This window comes from Amphiura filiformis, chromosome 9, assembly GCF_039555335.1.
Source record: "Amphiura filiformis chromosome 9, Afil_fr2py, whole genome shotgun sequence".
Lineage (NCBI taxonomy): Eukaryota > Metazoa > Echinodermata > Ophiuroidea > Amphilepidida > Amphiuridae > Amphiura > Amphiura filiformis.
In genome coordinates, this window is record NC_092636.1 from 5,173,583 (window position 1) to 5,194,905 (window position 21,323).

The 21,323-nt window shown below is 35.6% G+C and overlaps 1 protein-coding gene across 2 annotated transcripts in view; it reads left to right on the plus strand.

Moving 5' to 3' along the window:
* Nucleotides 1-21,323, plus strand: part of LOC140160546 (carbohydrate sulfotransferase 14-like) — a 57,237-nt gene that overhangs the window by 1,391 nt on the left and 34,523 nt on the right. The window contains exon 1 of one of the 2 annotated variants that reach the window (XM_072183787.1): nt 12,495-13,066. The exons of the other annotated variant lie outside the window; for it this stretch is intronic. Coding sequence (XP_072039888.1) covers nt 12,773-13,066 — 294 coding nt within the window. The 5' untranslated portion in view covers nt 12,495-12,772. Of the gene's footprint in view, nt 1-12,494; nt 13,067-21,323 lie in introns of those variants that run through there. 2 annotated transcript variants of the gene reach the window in all.

A 21,323-nucleotide genomic window follows, 5' to 3' on the forward strand; every position in this document is an offset into this window, starting at 1 on the left:
GCTAACATTGCCTGCTAGTGGTTCAGCCGAAAGCTGTGTACAAAAATAAGGCATTTTACAATCTGTAATTTATATACGGTACTGAGTGACAGTAGGCCTATATAAATTAGCTTCATGTATTTGAATGGGGCTTCATGTATTTGAATGGGGGCTTCAATTTCGTCAATATAGGCTACTGCTGTTTTCTTTTTTTTTTTTGCCAAATTTTTCATTTCAAAAAATCAAATGACAATTTGAATTATGACTTATCCTTCACTTTTAAGCAATTTATAAACAGTTTCAATTTTTTTTTTTTTTTCTGAGATTTCAACATTTTTCTGAACACAAGTTCTTGCCTTCACTTTAACGTGAGTGAAAACGTGAATGCAAGAATGGCTAAACACAGTTTTGCATTGTACATGATTCTGATTCTCTACATGTATTTAGGCCTGTATATTTTCCATGGACAAATTGGCCACGTAGTATGCTGCCAGTGTCAGAGGTCAGCTACTATCGTACTTCTCCGAATATCTGTCTACGCAAGAGAACTCATAACAGCTGTGTTTTGATCTAAAGTTTGGTTGGTTTTCGTCTTTTGTCACATTTGTCGAGATTGACCCTATCTGTGCATGAAGCTATGAAGGGTCATGTGGTCATACATATGTGACCGTACACCACGAATGAGCCGTAAATGTCCTCAATTGTATTCTGAGTTACAGTGTAAAATGGGCATGAAGGTCATATTCATAGGTATTTCAATTTGGTGCTACGTGTATCTCATTAAATGAGGTACACGTAGCACCAAATTGAGGTACCTATGATAGTATGAATACGACCTTCATGCCCATTTTACACTGTAACTCATTCGTGGTGTACGGTCACATATTGTTTTGGACTCCATTGAATTTATCATGGGTCGCGGTCGGTCGGTTGGTGGCCGGCAAATATGACTAAAATATGCTATAAATGTAGCCTACCCGGATTATGTAGACCTATTACAAATTTTTACTTCGATTCAACCCAATAGGCCTAATAGGCCTACGATGTAGGCCTACATTTTCTATAAACATTTTGCCAACAGCACTACAAAACAGACTTCCGAACAGATCATGTATAGGTTCCAATGTCATATTTATAGCCTGAATTTTCTAGTATCATAGATAAAACTTGTCATATGATGGGTATTAAAGCCATATTGTAACATTTCCATACAATTAGATTTCTTTGCCATATTAAAAATGTTAGCTTTTACTGTCAAATATATCCCCTAGCCCCTTTTATTTTTGAGCCGAACAACTAAAAGGCAAAGCAACCAGAATTTACTACCAGCGCCGATGTCGCCAATACTTTTTTCAACAACAAAAAAAAAGTGGGGGGGTGGGGAGGGAGGTTGCAGGCAAGGCAACTTTCAAGAGGGAGATTTTGAAGACAACTGGTTGATTTTGTAATGTCAGAAAGGGATTGTCATGGTCCCATACAGGCACTGAACAAGTATGGTAAAATTAATCAAAATTCAGATTTTGGTACCTTTGTCATTGTCATAGATGTGCTATATAGCCTGCTAGTGGTTCAGCCGAAAGCTGCATTTAACCGAAAGCTGCATTTAAGACAAAATAAGACATTTTACACGAATCTGTAATTTATATACTGACAGTACCGGTATAATTTATATACTGACAGTATTTTAATTAGCTACATGTATTAGTCAATACTGCTGTTTTTTTGTTTTTTGCCAAATTGTTCATTTCAAAAATAACAAATGACAATTTGAATGACTTGTCCTTCATTTTAAAGCAAAATTATAAACAATTTTTTATTTTTTTTACACTTGCGATCAGATCACTGAATGGGTCTTTAAGTATTATCCATGAAGGCAAAACTGTGTTAAGAAAAGTCGTTACCGTACTTTAATATCTAAGGGAACAAACCAAAAGATCGATGACGTCCTATAAACGAAACTAGTTTCGTTTAGGGGGAGGGGGTAAAAATACTCGATTACGTTTGTAAAAAAACATCGGTCTGACGAATGTGTATATTTACATATTTTGTAAGTTTTTCTTCATCAAAATGGTTTTTGTATCAAAAACAAACATTGCAAAACCGTTTAAAATGCCTAGGCCTACTAATAATAATAAATAAATGCAAACAAAAATTCGTATCTGCGATGATACAACTTTCTTGCACTATATTCTTTATAAGTTAATTGAATACAAGAAAGTCGTATCTGCGCAGATACGAATTTCTTGCGGAAGAAACATATCATCTCAATTAGTAAGTCTGATAGCGAGTTCGACGTCGCACAAGTCAGGAGTAGCTCTGACCTCTTCAGGACAAAATACCTTAAATTGACATAATTATGCGCCCCTTGCCTACTGATGGCTCTGAAAAGAGCTGTTCACAGAAGACTGCCCCTTGTCAACAGAGAACAAGCATACCCCGCCTGTTTGCTAAAGTAAAAGGTTTGGTGGCTTTGAAAAGAGCCATTCTCTGAAGACTGCCCCTGACAACAGAGAAAAAAAGAGACCTGCCTTTTAGTATAACGTTTGGTGGATCTGAAAAGAGCCGTTCATTGAAGACAGCCCCTTGTCAACAGAAAACAAGCAGACCTCGCCTATCTGCTAAAGTAAAAAGTTGTAGAGAACAAGCAGACCTCACCTACAGGGGCGTAGCAAGCGGTGGACGGAGTCCATGGGCCCCGGGGGTTCAGGGGCCCCGAGCAAAAGCGAAAATGAAATAAGGGGTTCAACTTGAGGTTCAGATGGCTGAAGTAGAGAGCCTTCATGGCTGAAATTGTAACACTTACCATACTCTCACTTTATTATATGTAAGTGCAGTGTTTTGTCAAAACTAAAGCGATAGAGTGGTTTGTCCTATTGTATGTACCATATCTTGATGGGCCCTGTAAGATTCGCCATAAGGCAGTTTAATAAAATTATACGCCAAAGTGATTATCTTCAAATTTATCATTTCGATCTTTGTGGTAGGCCTATTTACAATATTACGGTAATAGCAAGGGGCCCCTAGTACCGGTATGTCGGAAAATCATGAAAATTGTGTTGCCATGTTCAAAATAATTAAAGAAAAAGCGATTTAATAAATTGCGATCATCAGGCATGGTACTATATAAACAATCTCGACAGAATCTATGAAAATGTGGGTTGAACATGTTGAGGGGCCTAATGTATACAAGTTTGACATTTTTGTTATTGTCATGACTGTGTAATATTAATAAAGACAAATGTGACGTAGTTAATACGGATATATTATGATGAATCTCAACACAAGGAATTAAGTATACTGTATAGTAATCTTGGTGCGTAGAAATTTAAAATATAAACTTTAAGGGAATAACCCAAAAGTTTGATGAAGTAATAAACGAAAGTCCTTTTGTTAGGAGGAGTGGGTCAAAAAGGCCGATTACGTTAGTAAAAAGTAGTTAAAAGCTATTTAAAAACTGATTTTTTTTGTGGCCATAATTGTAATGTTTACACATGCCAGTCTGTCACATTCGTTGCCTCATTAGTTTGGATTAAAATGACCAGAAAACTTTTCTTATAATATTGCATAATTTTTGGCAAATAATAATCAAATTAAAATTTGACTGAAATCGTATATTAACACTACTATTATTAAAATGCATAGGTCCATGGTAAAAGGAGCCCTGTACGGTATTTTGTTTTTCTTATTTCAATGTAAAATATTTTCTATAGAATCTGTAAATCGTTGACATGGAATGATTCATATAACTGGGATTTATGCATACATTATTTTTTTCAAAGGTTTCCATGACTACTTGATTCATGAGAATACACATAAATAATTTTTATAATGATCAAATGACCCGTGAATTCTGCAAAGCTAAGAATAAAGTTCATTACACATGTTAGAGGTAGACTTAACTAGGACTATTAAATTTAGTTACGATGATAAAGATATGGAATGACTTCCTCTTCAATTTTTTTGCAGTCATTAAAGTTTCAAATATCATAACCATACATTTTAGACAGGGATTAAACATGGAAACATATGAATTAATTTACATAGTTTACAAAATTAATATTATTGTTAATGATTTTAATAGTGTACTTTGATTGAAAATAAAAATGTGCAGCCTATGCAGTTTTTCATTGTTTATTTCTAGCCCGGTGTGTTAAAAAGGTGGCCTACCCCTGCTTTAGATGGATGAGGATGACACTCTCATCATCACATCAATGAGAGTATGTTAACATCATTCCTAGTCATATAATAAACCAGCAACAAAGATTCATAATGTTTGCCTCTTGTTTCCTGTAAAGTATTTTACAGCGGTCTTAAAATTCATATATTAAGGTGGTACTACACCCCTTGATAAATTTGTGACTATTTTTGCATTTTTCTAAAAAAAATAATAACACACTGGTAACAAAACACACTGGTATATTATAGGGGCAAGGAATCCAGTTACTGCACTGGAATTTTAGTGACTCAAGACACGCGGTACGTTATTTATGAAAAGAAAAGAGGCAGGCCTGAAAAGAGGTACCGCTACAATTTAACTCATTTCTTAACATAGACGATTCTTATAATTGGCACCTTTTCGCCGTTGATGGCGTTTCCGGCTCGGCTAACTCCAATTTAGCGGAACGGAAAACTGAAGGCGAGGCAGAGTAGGCCTTAGCTTTGCGCCGGCAGCCGGTCTTTACTATAGTGTCAGAGGGCATATGGCATGGTTTTTTCATTTTTTCTTTCAATTGGATGGAAAATAGGTTGGCTTTGGAGCAAAGCTAATTTTTGGTGTTATCTGTCGTTTACATATCCTTCCTAAAACACAAAAGTGCGACTATTTCCAAACACCTAAATTAGCTAAAAATTTAGGACATGTTACAAAACTATATTTTCTAGAATTTCATAGAATAGTTTAAATGTAGCTTGTACCGTTTTTTGTGGCATCCTTCAGAACGGAGCGGTCCGTTACCAATATAGCTCAATATTTTCGGTCAAATCTCCATTCAATTAACACGGGGAGTTGGCTAACTATGAGCTAGCTATGCTTTGCCCTCATTCATATTCTACGAAAGTGCGACTATTTCTGAACATCTAACCTAGCTGTAATTTTAGGTCATGTTAGAGAAATATATTTGCTAGAAGTTTGGAGAATAGTTTAAATATTGGCCGGTTATTTTTCACACAGTGATGTTAACTAGGCAAATGCAATATACTTCTAACATACACTATTTGTAAAGGTCGCGCGTCAATGGTGAGAGCACTGTGTATTGTGTATAGGCAAAACGGACAGTAACTGCAGTATGATTTACTACCAGCGCACCTGTCGCCAATACGTACCACTCCTTCGGTCATGTTGTGGTACGACCCTTTGTTGTGTATATCACCGTCCTGCACGCCGTGTACGTACTGTGTGTAACATCGTGTATGCGTTCGACTAATAATTCCATCGTAATAATAAAGCGCCGGTTCCAGCGTTTTATTCAAAATCTCGGATTTTGACAAAACTACAGCACCTAGAGTCTTGATTTTTGCAGGGTATATTGGTTTAATAAAGTACAATTTAATCGTGTAAAAAAGGAATTTTAAAAATTCAGTGAGGGCGTCTTCCTCAGCAAATGTTATAATATGGCTTTAATGAGCTAAATTTGCATATTATGTAATACCCGGCTTGGGGTAAATGTGGCCCCTGTTCATGTCATATGCAAATTACTTGCATCTGACCCCCCCCTAAAAAGCTATTTTGGTCATTTAATCTGTTATATTGTGATCAAATTAGCCACTTGGTGTCATTATTGAAACAAAAAAGACATATTGAGTGTGTTTTTAAGTCAAAACAAAGAAGTGTAATTACTAATCGGATTCGGACGCAGTTTCGGCATGTACAAATTAGCATATAATGTTAACTCACTCTCACCAAAAATGTAATTTGTGGATAATTAAATGTATAAAAACAGTACAAAAATAAAAATGAATACTTAGTAGTAGGCAACTATCATAAGAAAAACAAATAGACTTGAAATTGTCAAATGACCACAGGACGTTTACGACATTTAAACATGAGCACAAATTCAAAATCAATGTTTTTTGCATAATACATGCGCCTTATGTATAAATTAAAATATGGGTCAAAAGTATTAGTTCCCTTTTGAGTGAATAAAAAAATTATTCCAAACTGTTTTAAACATAAAAGAACATCATAATTAGGTGTACATTGTAATTTTATGCCTTTGCAACTTCAAAATAAAGTCCATTTTCACTTTGCGGCAATTTTAACAAGTATTTTACAAAATGCCTTAAAATGTCTATTTCTGGATAATTAACCAGTTAAAATGGCCTGAAATTATTGCAATGACAATAAAACATGTTATTAATTGTTATCAGGAAGAATTGGATTCACAATATTATTTTGTTCGGGGCCACGATTACCCCAACGCCCGGGGTAAGTTGTGGCCCCTAAAACTAATTTACATTATGTTAATTATTATGGAAATATATTATATTATATATTTTCAAATTATATTTGTCACATATTATAGGTACCCGTTGCCTCTCTATCCACTCATGCAGAAATTTTACTTCTTCAGTTCACACTTAAAGAATTACATGGTAAAAATGCAAAAAGGGGGGGGGGCACAATTACCCCAGTCTTCTATACATATAGCATAGCCCTAGTGTAATTAAGTTGTATGATATAGGCCTAAACTTACTGTATTACAGCCCCCAACAGAACTGACGAACATTCTTTGAAGTGTTTAACTTCGAGTAGAGTGAAAAATAAAATTAACGCGAATTTCAACGTTCAGATCAAACGTCATGTCGACCACCGCCCCAGCGGCGTCAAAATCATTTTCGAATACGCCCTCTCCCCCAAATGATCATGTTAATTCTAGGCGTTTGACAACTTCACTTGTCAACTACTGATAGGATATGGCCTGGTGGCTTGATGTGCTGTATAATAGGCCTATAGTTTTGTGTCATTGAATATGAAGGGGGTACTACACCCCTGGACAATTTTTTGCCTATTTTTGCATGTTTCTCAAAAATTATAGCACATTGGTGACAAGTAAGATATGTATATTATAGGGGCAAGGACTGCAACTACTGTACTAAAAATTCAGCAACACAAAGCAAGTAGTTATTGATTTATTGATCAAATATTGGTTTTCCCTCATTTTTGACTGTAACTCCACAACTATTGTCTGTGCTGAAATAAAATTTCCAGTGCAGTGGTTGTAGTCCTTGCCCCTATAATATACATATCTTACTTGTCCCCAATGCGCTATAATTTTTGAGAAAAATGCAAAAATAGGCACTAAATTGGGCAGGGGTGTAGTACCCTTAAGGTTAAATGCAATTGATTTTCAAGGCTTGATTCCAGAGGGGCGGAAGTTAATAATGGAAACAGCCATGCAGAAAAGAATGAACTCACGCGTACAATAGTGTATCAATTTGAACAGAACACGGACAAACCGCGGCTCGTGAGTCATCCTATATGTTGCAGGGATAGGGAAGGGGCGACCATGATAGGACCATATGGGCTGATGGGGGGGTGATTGTGGGCAGCCGTTTTCGGCAATTTTCCTTTGGATTTTCTAAATTTTCAATTTTTAAAATTATCCTGGATGATATCTGTCGTGAAATAAATCAATGCTTCTATACACCTATCCGACTTCGCCATTACTGCGGTGTCCCCGATGCAAAACTTGTCCCGAGGTCGGGGGTTCCATCCATTATTTACGTGCAACACAGATTGTACCCGGGAATTGTACACAACAGTGATATTCAATACACAATCATGAGTATTGAATTACGAATTAAATCTCCTGCTCTGGTACATCTGTGTTGCCGTCAATAGAGGGCCAAATACAGTAAACGCTTCTCGGATTGGTGTATAGGCTATAATAGCCCTAGTATGCCTATTTATACCCTGATTATGCAATATATAGGCCTACAACAATAACTACAACAACAGTAACAAAACCAACAACCAATATTTTGTTAATCTAACTTGTAAAAATATACCGGGTATTCATAGGCCGCGCCTAGACTAGTATAGCCTAAAAATTCCTGAATTATATAGGCCCTATGAAAAAAAACGGGCAAAAACAATCAATCGCTGCAGTCAGAAAGAAAGAAACGAACAAGAAAAAAGAAAAAAGTGAGAGAAAAATAAAATAAAATAGATGGAATGGACCACATAGGGACTCGAACACGTACCAAAGTTTTCCAGCTCAAAACTATAGTATTACATAGTCGAACGTGAGCCCACTGGGCGCGCTAACCGATTGAGCTACTGAGTGATCTGTGAAATCGATTGATCTCAAACTGACTATTATGGAATAGTGCATACCAGGCTCTTATGATAAACAATCTTATCACCGCTGTAAATGTCGGAGGTATCGATGGCGAAAAACCTCGATTTTTGCAAAAGTAGCTTAAATTTGGAGTGAAATTCAAATGGGAAAGGAATCGACATACTTTTGAGAAATAATGTAGGCAGTTAGAAGTCAAAATTAATGTTCCACAATCCAGATATCGATAATGTAACATAACAGTGTTTTGTGGTACAAGATTCTCGAAAATTGTTCCCAAAAACGGGCTAATAAAATTTAATCGGTACTGTTTTTGGTTCTTCCCCATGGCAACATTATTTCTTTGGTCGATTTGTAGTTCAATACAAAAAGGAGAAAACAATCACTCGGCGTAGTTTTATACGGAGCGAATATTTGAAAAAACTGCATGGAACGTGTTTTTGATCTTGTGAACACGGTGCGTAAAAATGATTTAAACGAAGGATTTTCAAACGGATTCTAAAAATTTGTATAAAGACACAAAAATAATGTTAAGATACGTCCATGCACCAACATTTGACTCACTGCGATATTTGATTGCTGAGAAAACGCTGTTTTAGAGAACAACTTTATACGTCTTTTATACGTTTTTTATACGTTTCTTCGTGTAACCTTAATGAGTTTACTTTCATATTATTAGCTTAACTTCATTAGGTCTATGTTTTTTAATCTTGCATCCTATATATATCTTTGCACACAGCCTATAGATTAATTCACCACTCGGACATAGACTAGCCGTATTTTTTTTATTATTCTGAAAACACAATAGGTCTAATGTTAAAATTTGATGTATTTTTCTCATCATGATATCGATACATTAATGTATCTTTCGAATATCGCGCTCGATTTCGTCTCGCACGATATCTTCACCTATAATCAATCCATCCTATTTTATATCAAACTTGTTATGGTGACAGGGTATGGTAGCCTCATGTTCTGTTGTGTCGGGTGTTTTGCATATATCTGAATATTAATGACCTTATTTGCATATTTTGCCTAAAATACAATTATCCCACTCCGATGCCTACACGATTTTCCCAATGAACTTGGTAGGGTGATAGAGTATTATGATCACCTCTTGTATAGTATAGTTTGTCTCATGCTATTTGCACATGAATATCAATGACTTCAATGCATATTTGTATTTATTTATTTAGTTATCTTTGTTATTTACACTCATTTGTTTTGGGAGCCACTTTAATTACGATCCGCGTCTACAGGGCCTTATATAGGCATAGTAGGCCTAAGTATGATGTTTTATTTGCGTGGCTCTGAAAGGAAAAAAATGAGAAGCAGAAAACGAAATGCAGGTGTGTTTAAGGCACACACTGATGTAGGGAGATGGAAGTTTTCTGGAAAAAAAAAGACACACTATAGTGAGATGAAAAAAAATATAAGTAAAAACAAAATGTCCTCTCGACCCCACTCAACTCTGTATAAAAGGTATAATAAGCCTATACGAATATTTACTTAAAAATGGGAAATACAACTATTTTGCCGCCGAACCCCACAAAAACAAAAGGAAAAAAAACAAAAAACAAAACAAAACAAAACAAAACAACAAAAACCAAAAACAACAACCCAAAAACAAAACAAAAAAACGCCCCATTTCCCGCGATTATTTTTAAAAATGTGACTGATAATATCAATCAAACTATATTATAGGCAGGCGATCATAGAAAATAGTATCTGTAGGCCAGGCCTACTTAGGACAGTGACAAAAATATTACTACATGCGAATACAATCATGATATTGAAATTAATCATTTCATTTGGAGGTAACCATGGTAACAGCCAATTTTCCTCAAAAACGTAATGATTTGGAAAAGCGTTTTGCAGTTTGCATTATAAAAAAAGCCGGAAAATTTGAATGAATTTCTTTTTGGATCAGTGCTCAAAAGTGCAACTTGTTTCAAGAAAGATGAGAAATCGCTGGGAAGTAAAACACTTAGGCAAAAAATTATAAATTTCATATTATCACCTGAATTGTTGTTCATTATTCCCCTCCTTACCTCATGCTGAAAGGACGTAGTGAAACAGCTGATTGGGTTACACAAGGGCCAGGGACACAAATAATAGTCAAAACCAGGTATCATAAGCCATGTGTTTCATAATCTCTTTGAATGAGAAGGGAAAAGAAATGTCACAAAAATGTCATGGTATAGACAAATCAAACAAGCCACGTGATGGTCAGAATTCATTCGGCCATTTAGGCCTACTGGGTCCGCATCCCGCGGGGTCCCATCCGCACCAAACTGGTGGTGTTGTGACTGACCAGTTGGGTGGATAAAATAGATCTTATATTGTATCGTGTTGTAAACTTTCATCATTCTTTTGTCTACGTGTAACACGGGTGATGGAAAAAATTCCCGCCAAGGCTGGATGGACCCAGCAATGTCTACCATTTTAGCCTGTTTTCTGTCTCCCTTGTTTTCAGTAACATAAAGATATGATTAGATATTGAGTGGTTAGGGACGCACCATTTGATTCTTGGGGGGGGGGGTCAGCTTTTTTTCGCTGCCTTTGGCGGCAATTTTGATTTTATTCATTTTTGTTTTTACTCATCAGTGCATGAGGGCGATTTTTTTTCTCGTCTCACTTGTGGGCGAAAGTTTTTTTTTCAAAAAACTCCCAGAAAGTTTGAAAATTTATAATGTGTAGGGTAGGCCTACTACAGGTTTTGAATTGTGTGACATAATATTAGATGGATCTACATTGATACCGTAAAAAATCAATTTTCATGGAAAGAGTGAGACAATCTTTGAAACAATTTGCAAAACAATAATATTTGACTTACCTATTGCACATATCATTTTTTTTTCATATTGAAAAACTGAAAGATAACTAGAAACATTTAGGCGACGGAGCAAAAAAAAATGGATTGTAAAGCTCTCGTCACACGGTCAATCTTTACATCAAACTTGGCTTCAAATTTCGTTTTGACAGATATTTGATGATCCTAACCAAACCCAGTCACACTATCAAATATTTGCATCAAATGTTTTTGAAATATTGTGGTATTAGCAGGGCTGCTGTATTAAGAGAAAGGGACAATCTTAATAGTCCACATGTTGTATTATATCTTTATATACTCATACAGTTGATTTTGCCTTTATGTCTTGTTCTGTACAATTAAATTAATATTATAGGCCTATTAGATTAAAAAAATAAACATGTTAAAATAAAACATTTAACGAGCTTTGAAACTGTATGCTATTAAAATACACAGTTTCCTTTCTGTTAAAAAAATCTAACTATTAAAGTAGAAGGGCCTATACAATGTATTAGTATTAGGCTTTACATTGTTTTTCATACAGATGTTTACGCATAGCCCTTAGCACAATGCTATATCATTAAATTAGGCCTACACTTTAAAAATAAAAATGTGTGGATCCTGAGGAGAATCTTTTTATTTTTTATCAAAAGATAAGTGTAAATACCCATAGGCCTATAGGTGATATAGGCCTATGAATTGAACATATAGACATATAGCCTGAGTTTAAGGCGGAGGCCTTTTTATTTTATTGTTCTGGTAGGCAAGCCTCATCTAATGATTGGCTATATAGAAAGCAGGCCTATCTTTATCTTAATATAATCCTCACTTTGATGTTCCAAAGAACCTCCTTCTCTCAAGTAGGTTACAGGTAGTGTTTAATGTTTTACCTCTAGATATGATGATGCTAGTTTCTATGCACAAACATCGAGCAACATGCAGCAAAACAAAATTCTGTACTCTTTCTTAAGATACTGATAAAGTGATATTGATATTATATTGACTATGTCAAAATTTTCTGTGAAAATCCCTCAATCTACCCACATTCTTGTTCTATAATTGGCTCATGATTCCCTAGGTAATGTAAAATTTGAAGGAAAAATAGAACATGTTGTATTTTCTTGCAAACTATTTTGACATTCCTGTAACCCCAAATTGTGTAAAGATTGACCAAACAGTGGCAGTCACACGGTCAAATTTTGTCTTCAAACTGCTATGAACCAGGTGCAGACAATTCATCATTGCCATTCCCTATGGAAGTATGTTGGCAAAGATTGACCGTGTGACGAGAGCTTAAAGGCACTTTGTTCTAGAATCACACTAGTCTACTAAAATCCGTAATGTTGTTTGGGTGAGGAGCGACTTTTGACAGCATAAACAGCTGTATCGCACTTGCTCCCTTAGCGCACTTGGCGTGTAATCCACGGTAAACTATGCTGGTGCCCTCATAAGGTCTTCGTCCATGGTGAGACGAGTGACCTTAACTTTATTCCATAGTGTTTGCACTTTTGGCTGGATGCACACAAATTGGACACAGCTCAGAGAGCATCATCACTATTCTTGATCGCTCCACTAGAATTTGTTTTTTGAACCCAGACAGTGAATATTTCTAGCTATTTATTCCAATGTGGAACACTGTAGATTCCTCGTCCTCTTCGCCGGTACGGACTTTTATAACACCGGTATGGTTGCTATACATCGTTGCATACTCTCTTGTTTTTTATGCTGCGTAAGCGCCGTAATATTTCTTCTTGGAGGTTCTGGTCTTATTTACCAACCTGATATTAGCAGCGGCATCAGAGTCAGAACTTATCGGGAACAAGAAGCTTGTATGAAACGGAATTGTACTCAGAATAGTACTGATTCCCGACGCCGATCTCGTTTTAGAAATCGACATTCGGAATATACTCAGGAAATAATATCTGGAATACAACAAGCATTTGGAACAACACCAGAGCCAGACCAAAAAGATTTGGAGGTAGGTAAATAACTGTGGGCGAACTTTTCAATTTGTCGGTGCCCACTTTTTTCAAGAGCCCTTCCACCAATATCCCTGCCTTGAGACGCTGCATCCTTGTTTTGAAATGCAAGTATAAATGTATAGCTGGTACAGTATGGAATTTTATAAACAACACTAAGTTGATTATATACTACAATATACAAACGATGTAAAAACAGTCAGTGCTTGAAGATTTTCGTCCACTTATGTCTCAAGGTTGCGGATTTTGTCATCGATATTTTATACCATTGTACACAGCAGTAGACCTCTATACAATATTGGGTTTCAATTCGTGTATTCTGTTTATAGATATGCAAATATTTATAGACAATAGATGTAAAACAATCCCAGTTCATGATGCAAGTGGGTCTTATTTATCGTGTCTAAAGTCTAAACACAGATGATCTATTAAAACAGTGACTAAACGACCCATAAATGGCGTCACGACCAGGACTTTGATATGAATTGTTGACCTTTAGTTTTAGTTTAGTTTACCATTTGCAGTATCATGTCAAGTCAACAAGCATTGCCTAAATATCATAATTATTTGAAAATGGAAGCGTGCTCATGTATTTACGTAAACATACAAGTTTGAGCAAAGAAAAGATACTGAGTATCTTTGGTTTGAAGCCATAAAGTTTGAGCCATGAAAGCAGTTAATAATTTTGTGTGTGCATGAGAAATTGGATACATCAGCCACTACCAGGGAGTTGATTCGATAAATATACAGTTATTTCTATAAATTGGAGCTTATACTTTTTAATGTTGAAACCCCTACTAAAGCTCAAAGGTTACTTGGAACAAACAGGAATGCTTCAATGAATTTTAAATGTACGAAAAGAAAATACAGCTCCAGATGTTCTTACAACTGTAACCATGGTAACTGTTTACGGTGTAGGTCATTTTTAGCATTCGACCATAGACCCTGGATGATTCGACCCACAATGTGAATGTTTTGGATGTTTGTTGTTCGTTATTGGAGCTGTACAATATACTAGTAATGAGCCATGATATAGGGAGGGTAAAGTTTGAAAATATTTTATATTAAATTATTGCACAGCTCCTAAACTATATAGCATTACACATGTGACATGTTTACTTGAAATGATTGATGATGGATCTCTGTAGCTGAATAAACAAATTTTTCAGCAGCCGCTAAATAAACTAAGCCATTAAATAAGAAAAAGCCGGGGAAAAAGCATTAATCCATTAACTTCAACAGCACAATTGGACGAGTTCACCTAATTCAGCAACTTTTTTTTCTGTCATTTGTTACCCCATGGCCCCAGTTTGTGACCCGATTATGTTCGCACCCTTTGGATTTACTTCACTGTCGAATATTAAATCCAAGTGGTCAGCGAAAGTGAATTGGAATCCACGGATAATTTAACCTATGGTTTAACCAGGGATCTGTGGTTTAACCTAGTATCGGGTGGTGGTTTTAAGTTGACCTTTTTAAAGGAGCAAATTTCGTTGCTAAATTATTGTTTATAACAAAGTTCTATAGTATCAGGGTTCTTTTCAATAAACACTAGAAAGCGAGCTGTCTACTGAAGTCAAGAATTCTGTCCTCGTCGATCTAAGGTGACCTACTGATGTCTACTGTCTATGGATAAACAAGAAGCTGCAAGGATTTGATGTCACTTAAGAACTAGCCCGCGGCCTTGAGATTTGTACAAATGTTTTATTCCTGTTTCCAATTCAAAATTCTCTGTATTGCTTTTGACGCGGTGTTGAGTTTCTGAAGTTTTGTGTGAGAAAAGTTTATACCACCAGTCAGTCGACAGTCACGAAGTGGAATAATTTTCTTGTTCTCTTTCTCTTCAAATGATGTATGTAGTGCAACCAGTATTTTTTTAAATTTATTTATTCATTTATTTGCAGAACGTACGCTTTAAAAGAGGAAGCCCCGCCAGAGCAGTTCTTTTGGGGTGAACCAAACCTGCCTGGTTATCAAATTAATCAGTGACAAGGTTACCTCAGAATTTGACAGGCCTGTGCTAATTGATGGAATAACATTGAACTGATTAATTTGATAACCAGACAGGCTTGGTTAACACCAGGAGAACTGCTCTGGTACGGCGTCCTCTTTAATATCAGTGGCATTTGGTATAACCAACAGTGCGTTTAATTTAAATAATATTTAGCAGGAAAAAAAAAGAAAAGAAATTAAACAAATTGATAGAATGGAGTGAGTGTGCGTAGGTAATAAGATCTGCCTTTCAATCATCTTGTTCAAATATAACAAGTCTCGTTCTGTTACCTACCAACCAAAATGATTTCATGGTATGATATTATCAACTTGATGACTCAGGTAGTCTCAATACTTTGTTTAAACACCATAATTCGGGATAATACTGTCTCAAATGTAGTCAACATAAAAGCTATTTCTCTATCATTAAACATTACATTAAAAGTTCTGCAGTTTTTACATTCGGTTCTACAAAGTGCAGGATGAAAACAAAACCCATAATGTCAATGGTTACAACAAGCGGTCATATAGACAACTACTATAGCAATTTTCTCTTGCCATTTTAGCCTGCAATGCAACGACTGGCAACAAGTAGGATATTAGCATAAAAATATTATTCGGTAACTTGAAAGTTGTCGAGGAAATCCACATTATATCCTTTATTTAGCAGCTTTAGCATGCAGCTTACATACAATAAACCATTCTAAAGTACTTTGAATTTCAGCTTTGTGGACTCTGATTTTCAGAGATAATTTACCTTCATTTTCCATGCACTGCACAATGGTACGAAATCCTAAATGTTAAAGGGTCTGTGGAAATAATATATGTTTTCAACTTTCTACGGGATAGGTGAAGGGTTATCAATGATTTATAATTCTCAGTTGACTTCTATACCACCGTATATATAAACTGCAAATGCAAATGGAAATTCATGAATTCACGAAAACTATTACTACAGTAAACACTATACTTTGTGATTAATGACCTGTGTATTTCTAAATTAATCTCAAGTTTGGCTAAAACGGTTTATTTCTCTTTGTCTGGAGTATTTATATCCGTTGCTTTGAGTTATTTCCAAAGTTCGTTTAGGTCAGTCTCTGCCAAGTCAAATCTGTATTTTTGTTTCCCCGCTAAAAAACTTCCGGCGACTGCATGAATGTAGAGCCTGTAGGCCTATCTAGTTGTCAATGTTTATGTTTTTTGCGATTACAAAATCAAGATTTTAGTAAAAGGGTGGGGGGACTCTTGAATTCATACAACACGCACTGAGCTAAATTTGGGAGCATGAAATGATATTAGGTGATCCAAAAGATTGACATTTTGGCATAGTGAGTGAAGATGGTACAATTCGAAAGAGGTCTATGTCTACTAACCTACATCTTCTCGCCCTCTATAGATAATTCCACATACCCTTTGTACACCATGTTGTACAAGCAGAAGACATAGCAAAGAAGTGAATTTTAATAGAAAAACTCGCTCTTTAAAATTAATAGTCATGATTAGGCCGAGTAAAAAAAATACATGTTTCTCGTCCGCGCCCTCCTCCTTATTTGAAGATTTTTCAAATTTCTTTTTATTTTTGTAAACTTTCAGTTATAACTTGTTGAAAAAGATGTTTCAGGAGTTGAAACTTATTTTGCGGCTTTGTTAATGCATAATACATCATTTAAGAAGAGTTTTGTGATCACTAGAGGGGCCAACCTCTCAAAACAATGAAATAAAAAGGGCCTCCTCCTTTTTCTCAGATATCAATCTGTATGTCGAATACCCAAAATATGGTGCCAAATACCATGAATACAGGTATTTAGTGTCGTTTTCCAATAAAAAATAGAGAATAAAAAGCCCCTCATTCTCCTAATTTGTAAAAACCTGGACAAGAAACATATTTTTATTTTTACTTGGCCTTAGTACTAGTAGTCACCTGTTTAGTGTGATGACAATCTATTATTTAAAGTTGCCTACCCTTGTTCTATAGTGCTGCAAAGAACATGGAGAAGTAGGCATATATTTATACATTTCCTTTCAACGCATACTTTCATATAATTTCCTCAACACTGCTCATTGTTTCCTTCAACCCCAGGGTATAGGGAAACAACGTATCAAATAGAAATGTCTGATTTACAAGTTGAAAACAAAGGAAACGTCATTGTACAAATTGGAATTTTGACGTTTGCCACGTATTTGTTCTGCGTGGTTTGCCGAAAAATAAGTTCGAGTCATTCATGATGAACATAATTGATAAGTAGTAGTAGTTCAAATCTTCAAGGCACTCGCAGGGATTCGCCAATGATCAGAAAACCCAAAGAAAATAGGATTTAGTGGTGCTAGCATTATTCAGATTCTGCAAGTGATGCAATCCAAAGTTATAGCACAATAAGGGTGCAGTTTGCCAAGTATGTCTATTTTGGATAGAGCAATTGAATGAAGCTTCATTTTGCAGCACTATTGGTATAAATGTACATGATATGTTTCCCCTTTTGGTAGTTTTTCATTTGATAAATACAATACATGATAAGAATGTTATAGATGACCCTGCGCTATGAGTTGGGATACCTAATTTGGCGGTGGAGTAACACTTAATTAATTAAATTAAGCGATGTTTAATATGATGTCATATTTTCCATAATACTTGTTATACAATATTAAATGAATTTGGTGTCATTTGAAAGAGTAATCTAGGCCTTATACTCTTTCCATAGCAATAAATAAAATTGGTTCATATTGTTTCAATTTAATTAGAATTAATTAATTAATAAATTGGTGATTGCGGTGGTGGCTAGGGAGCAGATGGCTAGGATATACATGTATATAAATAGACACCGAAATGAAATAAAAAGCTTTAAAATAAGAAATTAATATAATTGGATATTTTTGAGACCCCCTTTGCTGAAAATGGTATTTTGGCCAGCACCAGCTCATTTCTTGTCCTATTTTCATTAAAAATGTGTCAAAATAGTCAGGAAAACAAGCCTTATGAAGTAAGATGTGTTAGATGTCACTTAGCTGCAAGATTAATTTTCAAAATTTCCCATGTGTTACCGAAACGGGTCCCAACTTATGACACATGACCAGATTTGTCTTTCACTTTCAAATATTTTGACGCTTTTTAGAAAATTCGGAGAACATACCGGTACTTGATACACGGGGGTTGCCACACAGCCAGTTTATTATAGGCTCATAGAGTATAGCATATCGAATGAGGTTCTGATCATTTACACAGATTACAACCAATTGCCCGTGGGTAAAATTTAGAGTAATTAATGGAATGGAATTTGACACGTAGGGATATCCTATTTCACGCTGTTCATTAGCTTGATCATGGGGATTTAACTAAGACTTGAACTTGAACCTTTCTTATACTGCTGGCAATCACAAGCTGGAGTCCACGTGTAGCCAATATAGACCTATTTGGCGAAAAAGTGCATGCACACTTAAAAAAACATGATTAGTAAAAGTTTTGTAGGTCTTCTCATTTGGCAAATGATACTTTTAATTAAACTCAATGAGTATGTGACCCGATATGATTCACTCGGGCCAAAGTTGGACATTTTGAAAATCGAGTTACTACCATTAGTAACTTGCTCAGTAGTACCTACGCAATACTGATGTTGAATCCCCAGGTCTCTTAATTAAATGCTTGGTTACAAAGTTACGAACCGTTGATATATCCCTTTTCTTATGTTTTTTTATTGTTTTTTTTCTCCTCATGTTTGCCTATAGACTAAGGCCTATCTCAGTTTCATTATTGCCGACTTAAGCTTGATTAGGCCCGAAAGAGTTGGATAATTCAATCATGAACGATGTTGCACTGCATGAACAAGTCATGGAATCATATTCGTAGCCTAAACATTGATACTGTCCCAAATACACAAATCAATCCCGTCATTAATTGACACACACATGTCAGTATGTGTTCTACATTAGCACCAAGTCCAAGTGATATGATACAATGTATGTGTGTGTCAGATTCCAGTGAGATATTTTTATGTATTCGATACATGTATAGGGCCTGGTATTGTTTTGGCAAAAAATAAAGTTTACTAGAAATATGATTAGAACTTAATACACGATTAGATACAGGGCCAGAGACAGGACAATATCTACCCAGATTTCAATTTAGATATTAATCTTATGTTGCAATAAAAGATCAGTGGTGTGTAAATGAGCTATACTAAATTATTGTTTGTGGTATGACCACGTGTCACACATTAGTAGGTTTCGAAAATATTGTAAGCATAAAATTAACAAAATTAACAATAGCAGCCTACATGTAGTGGAAGTTTATCTGATTTTGAAGTTTCATATTGCGCACGGTTGATCGATTGTAAAACGAGTACAATAACGCGCATCATTTTCAGAATACCCCAGGATTGATCACCTACACGGACGTACTCTGGACGTACACCACATCTAATTCCCTCACCGTCACCCACCCCACCCCGATACCCACCCTATAAGCAAGCAGGTAAGTTTATTATCGTTTTTGATACATTGTCGGTTCAATTCAATAATTGGCACATCGCAATGCATTCTCTTGCCAAAGGTAGCGTAATCAGGACAATTCACTTAAATAATATAAATGCCCCAAACGTGAACTTTCATTTGACAATTATTGTCCTTCAGTTCACAACTGAGTGTTTGGTTTTCGTTCCTTGTATTTACCACCCATTGCATATTGTTAGTTATGAACACAATACCACAATTTGGGCTTTATTCAAGTCAAAGGTGCCTGTCTAAATAATATGCGTCAAAATTGCAGTTAACAACCTTCCCACGTGTACATGCATGCAGTGATTTAGAATGTTTCTGAGCAACATTTTTTGCATTTTCTTTAATATCCACATTAAATAAATCAGCTTGCAAAATGCATGTTGGTGTTCTGAGATTTAAGAGATGTTAGAAAAGAGGAAAGAATTAAATGATTTCATTGTGTACAGTTTAACGCTACTTAAATCTGTGGTGTGACTAATGTGATAATTTGTTGTTGTTCAACCAGAAAATGGCCAAACAATAGGCTATAATATATACCCAATCTCTGAATTGAAAGTGTGGTGTGGAGGTTTTGGCAGATGTGTGCATTTGAAATGATGTTTTTGAATAATATTTTATATTATACTGTGATAAAATTTCTAGACAAATGTTGTGAGAATTTGAAATTATTTTGAATTTGAAAAAATAAAAAGCATTTCTATGGCAGCTGCTTGAAGTAAGATTATTAATCTTGGTAATAATTCAGGTGCCGTAACGAATTAATTTGAACATCGACAAAGGCATCTGACCATAGGTATTTGATATGACAGAAGAAATTGACCTTACATGTCTTTTGTAATTTATGCTATATTAGTCAGCAAATTTATCCCAGGATTATTTCAATCAAGTATATATTAACACGAAGAAGGGAAAGCGTCAAACAAAGGAGTTTTCTTGACTTATATAACTCGCATTAGCTAGCTCATTTTGTGCAACCATTTATGGTCATATGAGCATATTAATTCTTGAATGGTGAGAAACCACATCAACATATTTCAGGCTTTCTTTAATCTTAATGAAGTAGAAAGGAGTATTACATGCTAAGGGAGTGTCGTCAAGAAGCTGGTAACCTCATCACGATTAACTGGTCCTGTTTTAACACAGTGCAACAATCCGTGCTTAATATAATTACCATAGATAGTACCCACAGCAGCTGATAGGTGTATCCCATCATGCTCTGTAGTACCATAATAAAACTGTTCGTGCCATAGAAAGTGTACACAATTACAAAATCCCTCACTTCAACTTTCAATTACTCGCTTATATCCAGGGAGTTTAGACTTTTATTTGAAAAAATATGATCTCTAAAGTATTGTGAAACTATCCATAACTCTATATATCTAAGCGGCTCTTGTTTATGTTTTGTATGTATTTGCTATGGAGCAAGCAGATAGACTGCAATGCATGATGGGATACTCCCTTCAGCTGCTGTGGATAGTACCTATCATTTTGAGCCTTTGGCACGCCACAAGGGAGGGGCAAACAACTTAGGGAATGAAAACAGCAATGTTCTTCCCCATGTGCAAGCTGTTTTACATGTGCAGAGCACTATCCACTGGTATTATTTATTTTACAAGTGCACTTTCTTTGTGATTGCGTTTCATGTAACAGTACTGTTAATACAAAAATGAAAAATTACCTACTATCGAACACCGAAAGTAACCGCTCTTTAACCTGACACACACGTATCATATCACTTGGAATAATCCTAATTTAGAACACAGAGTGACATGT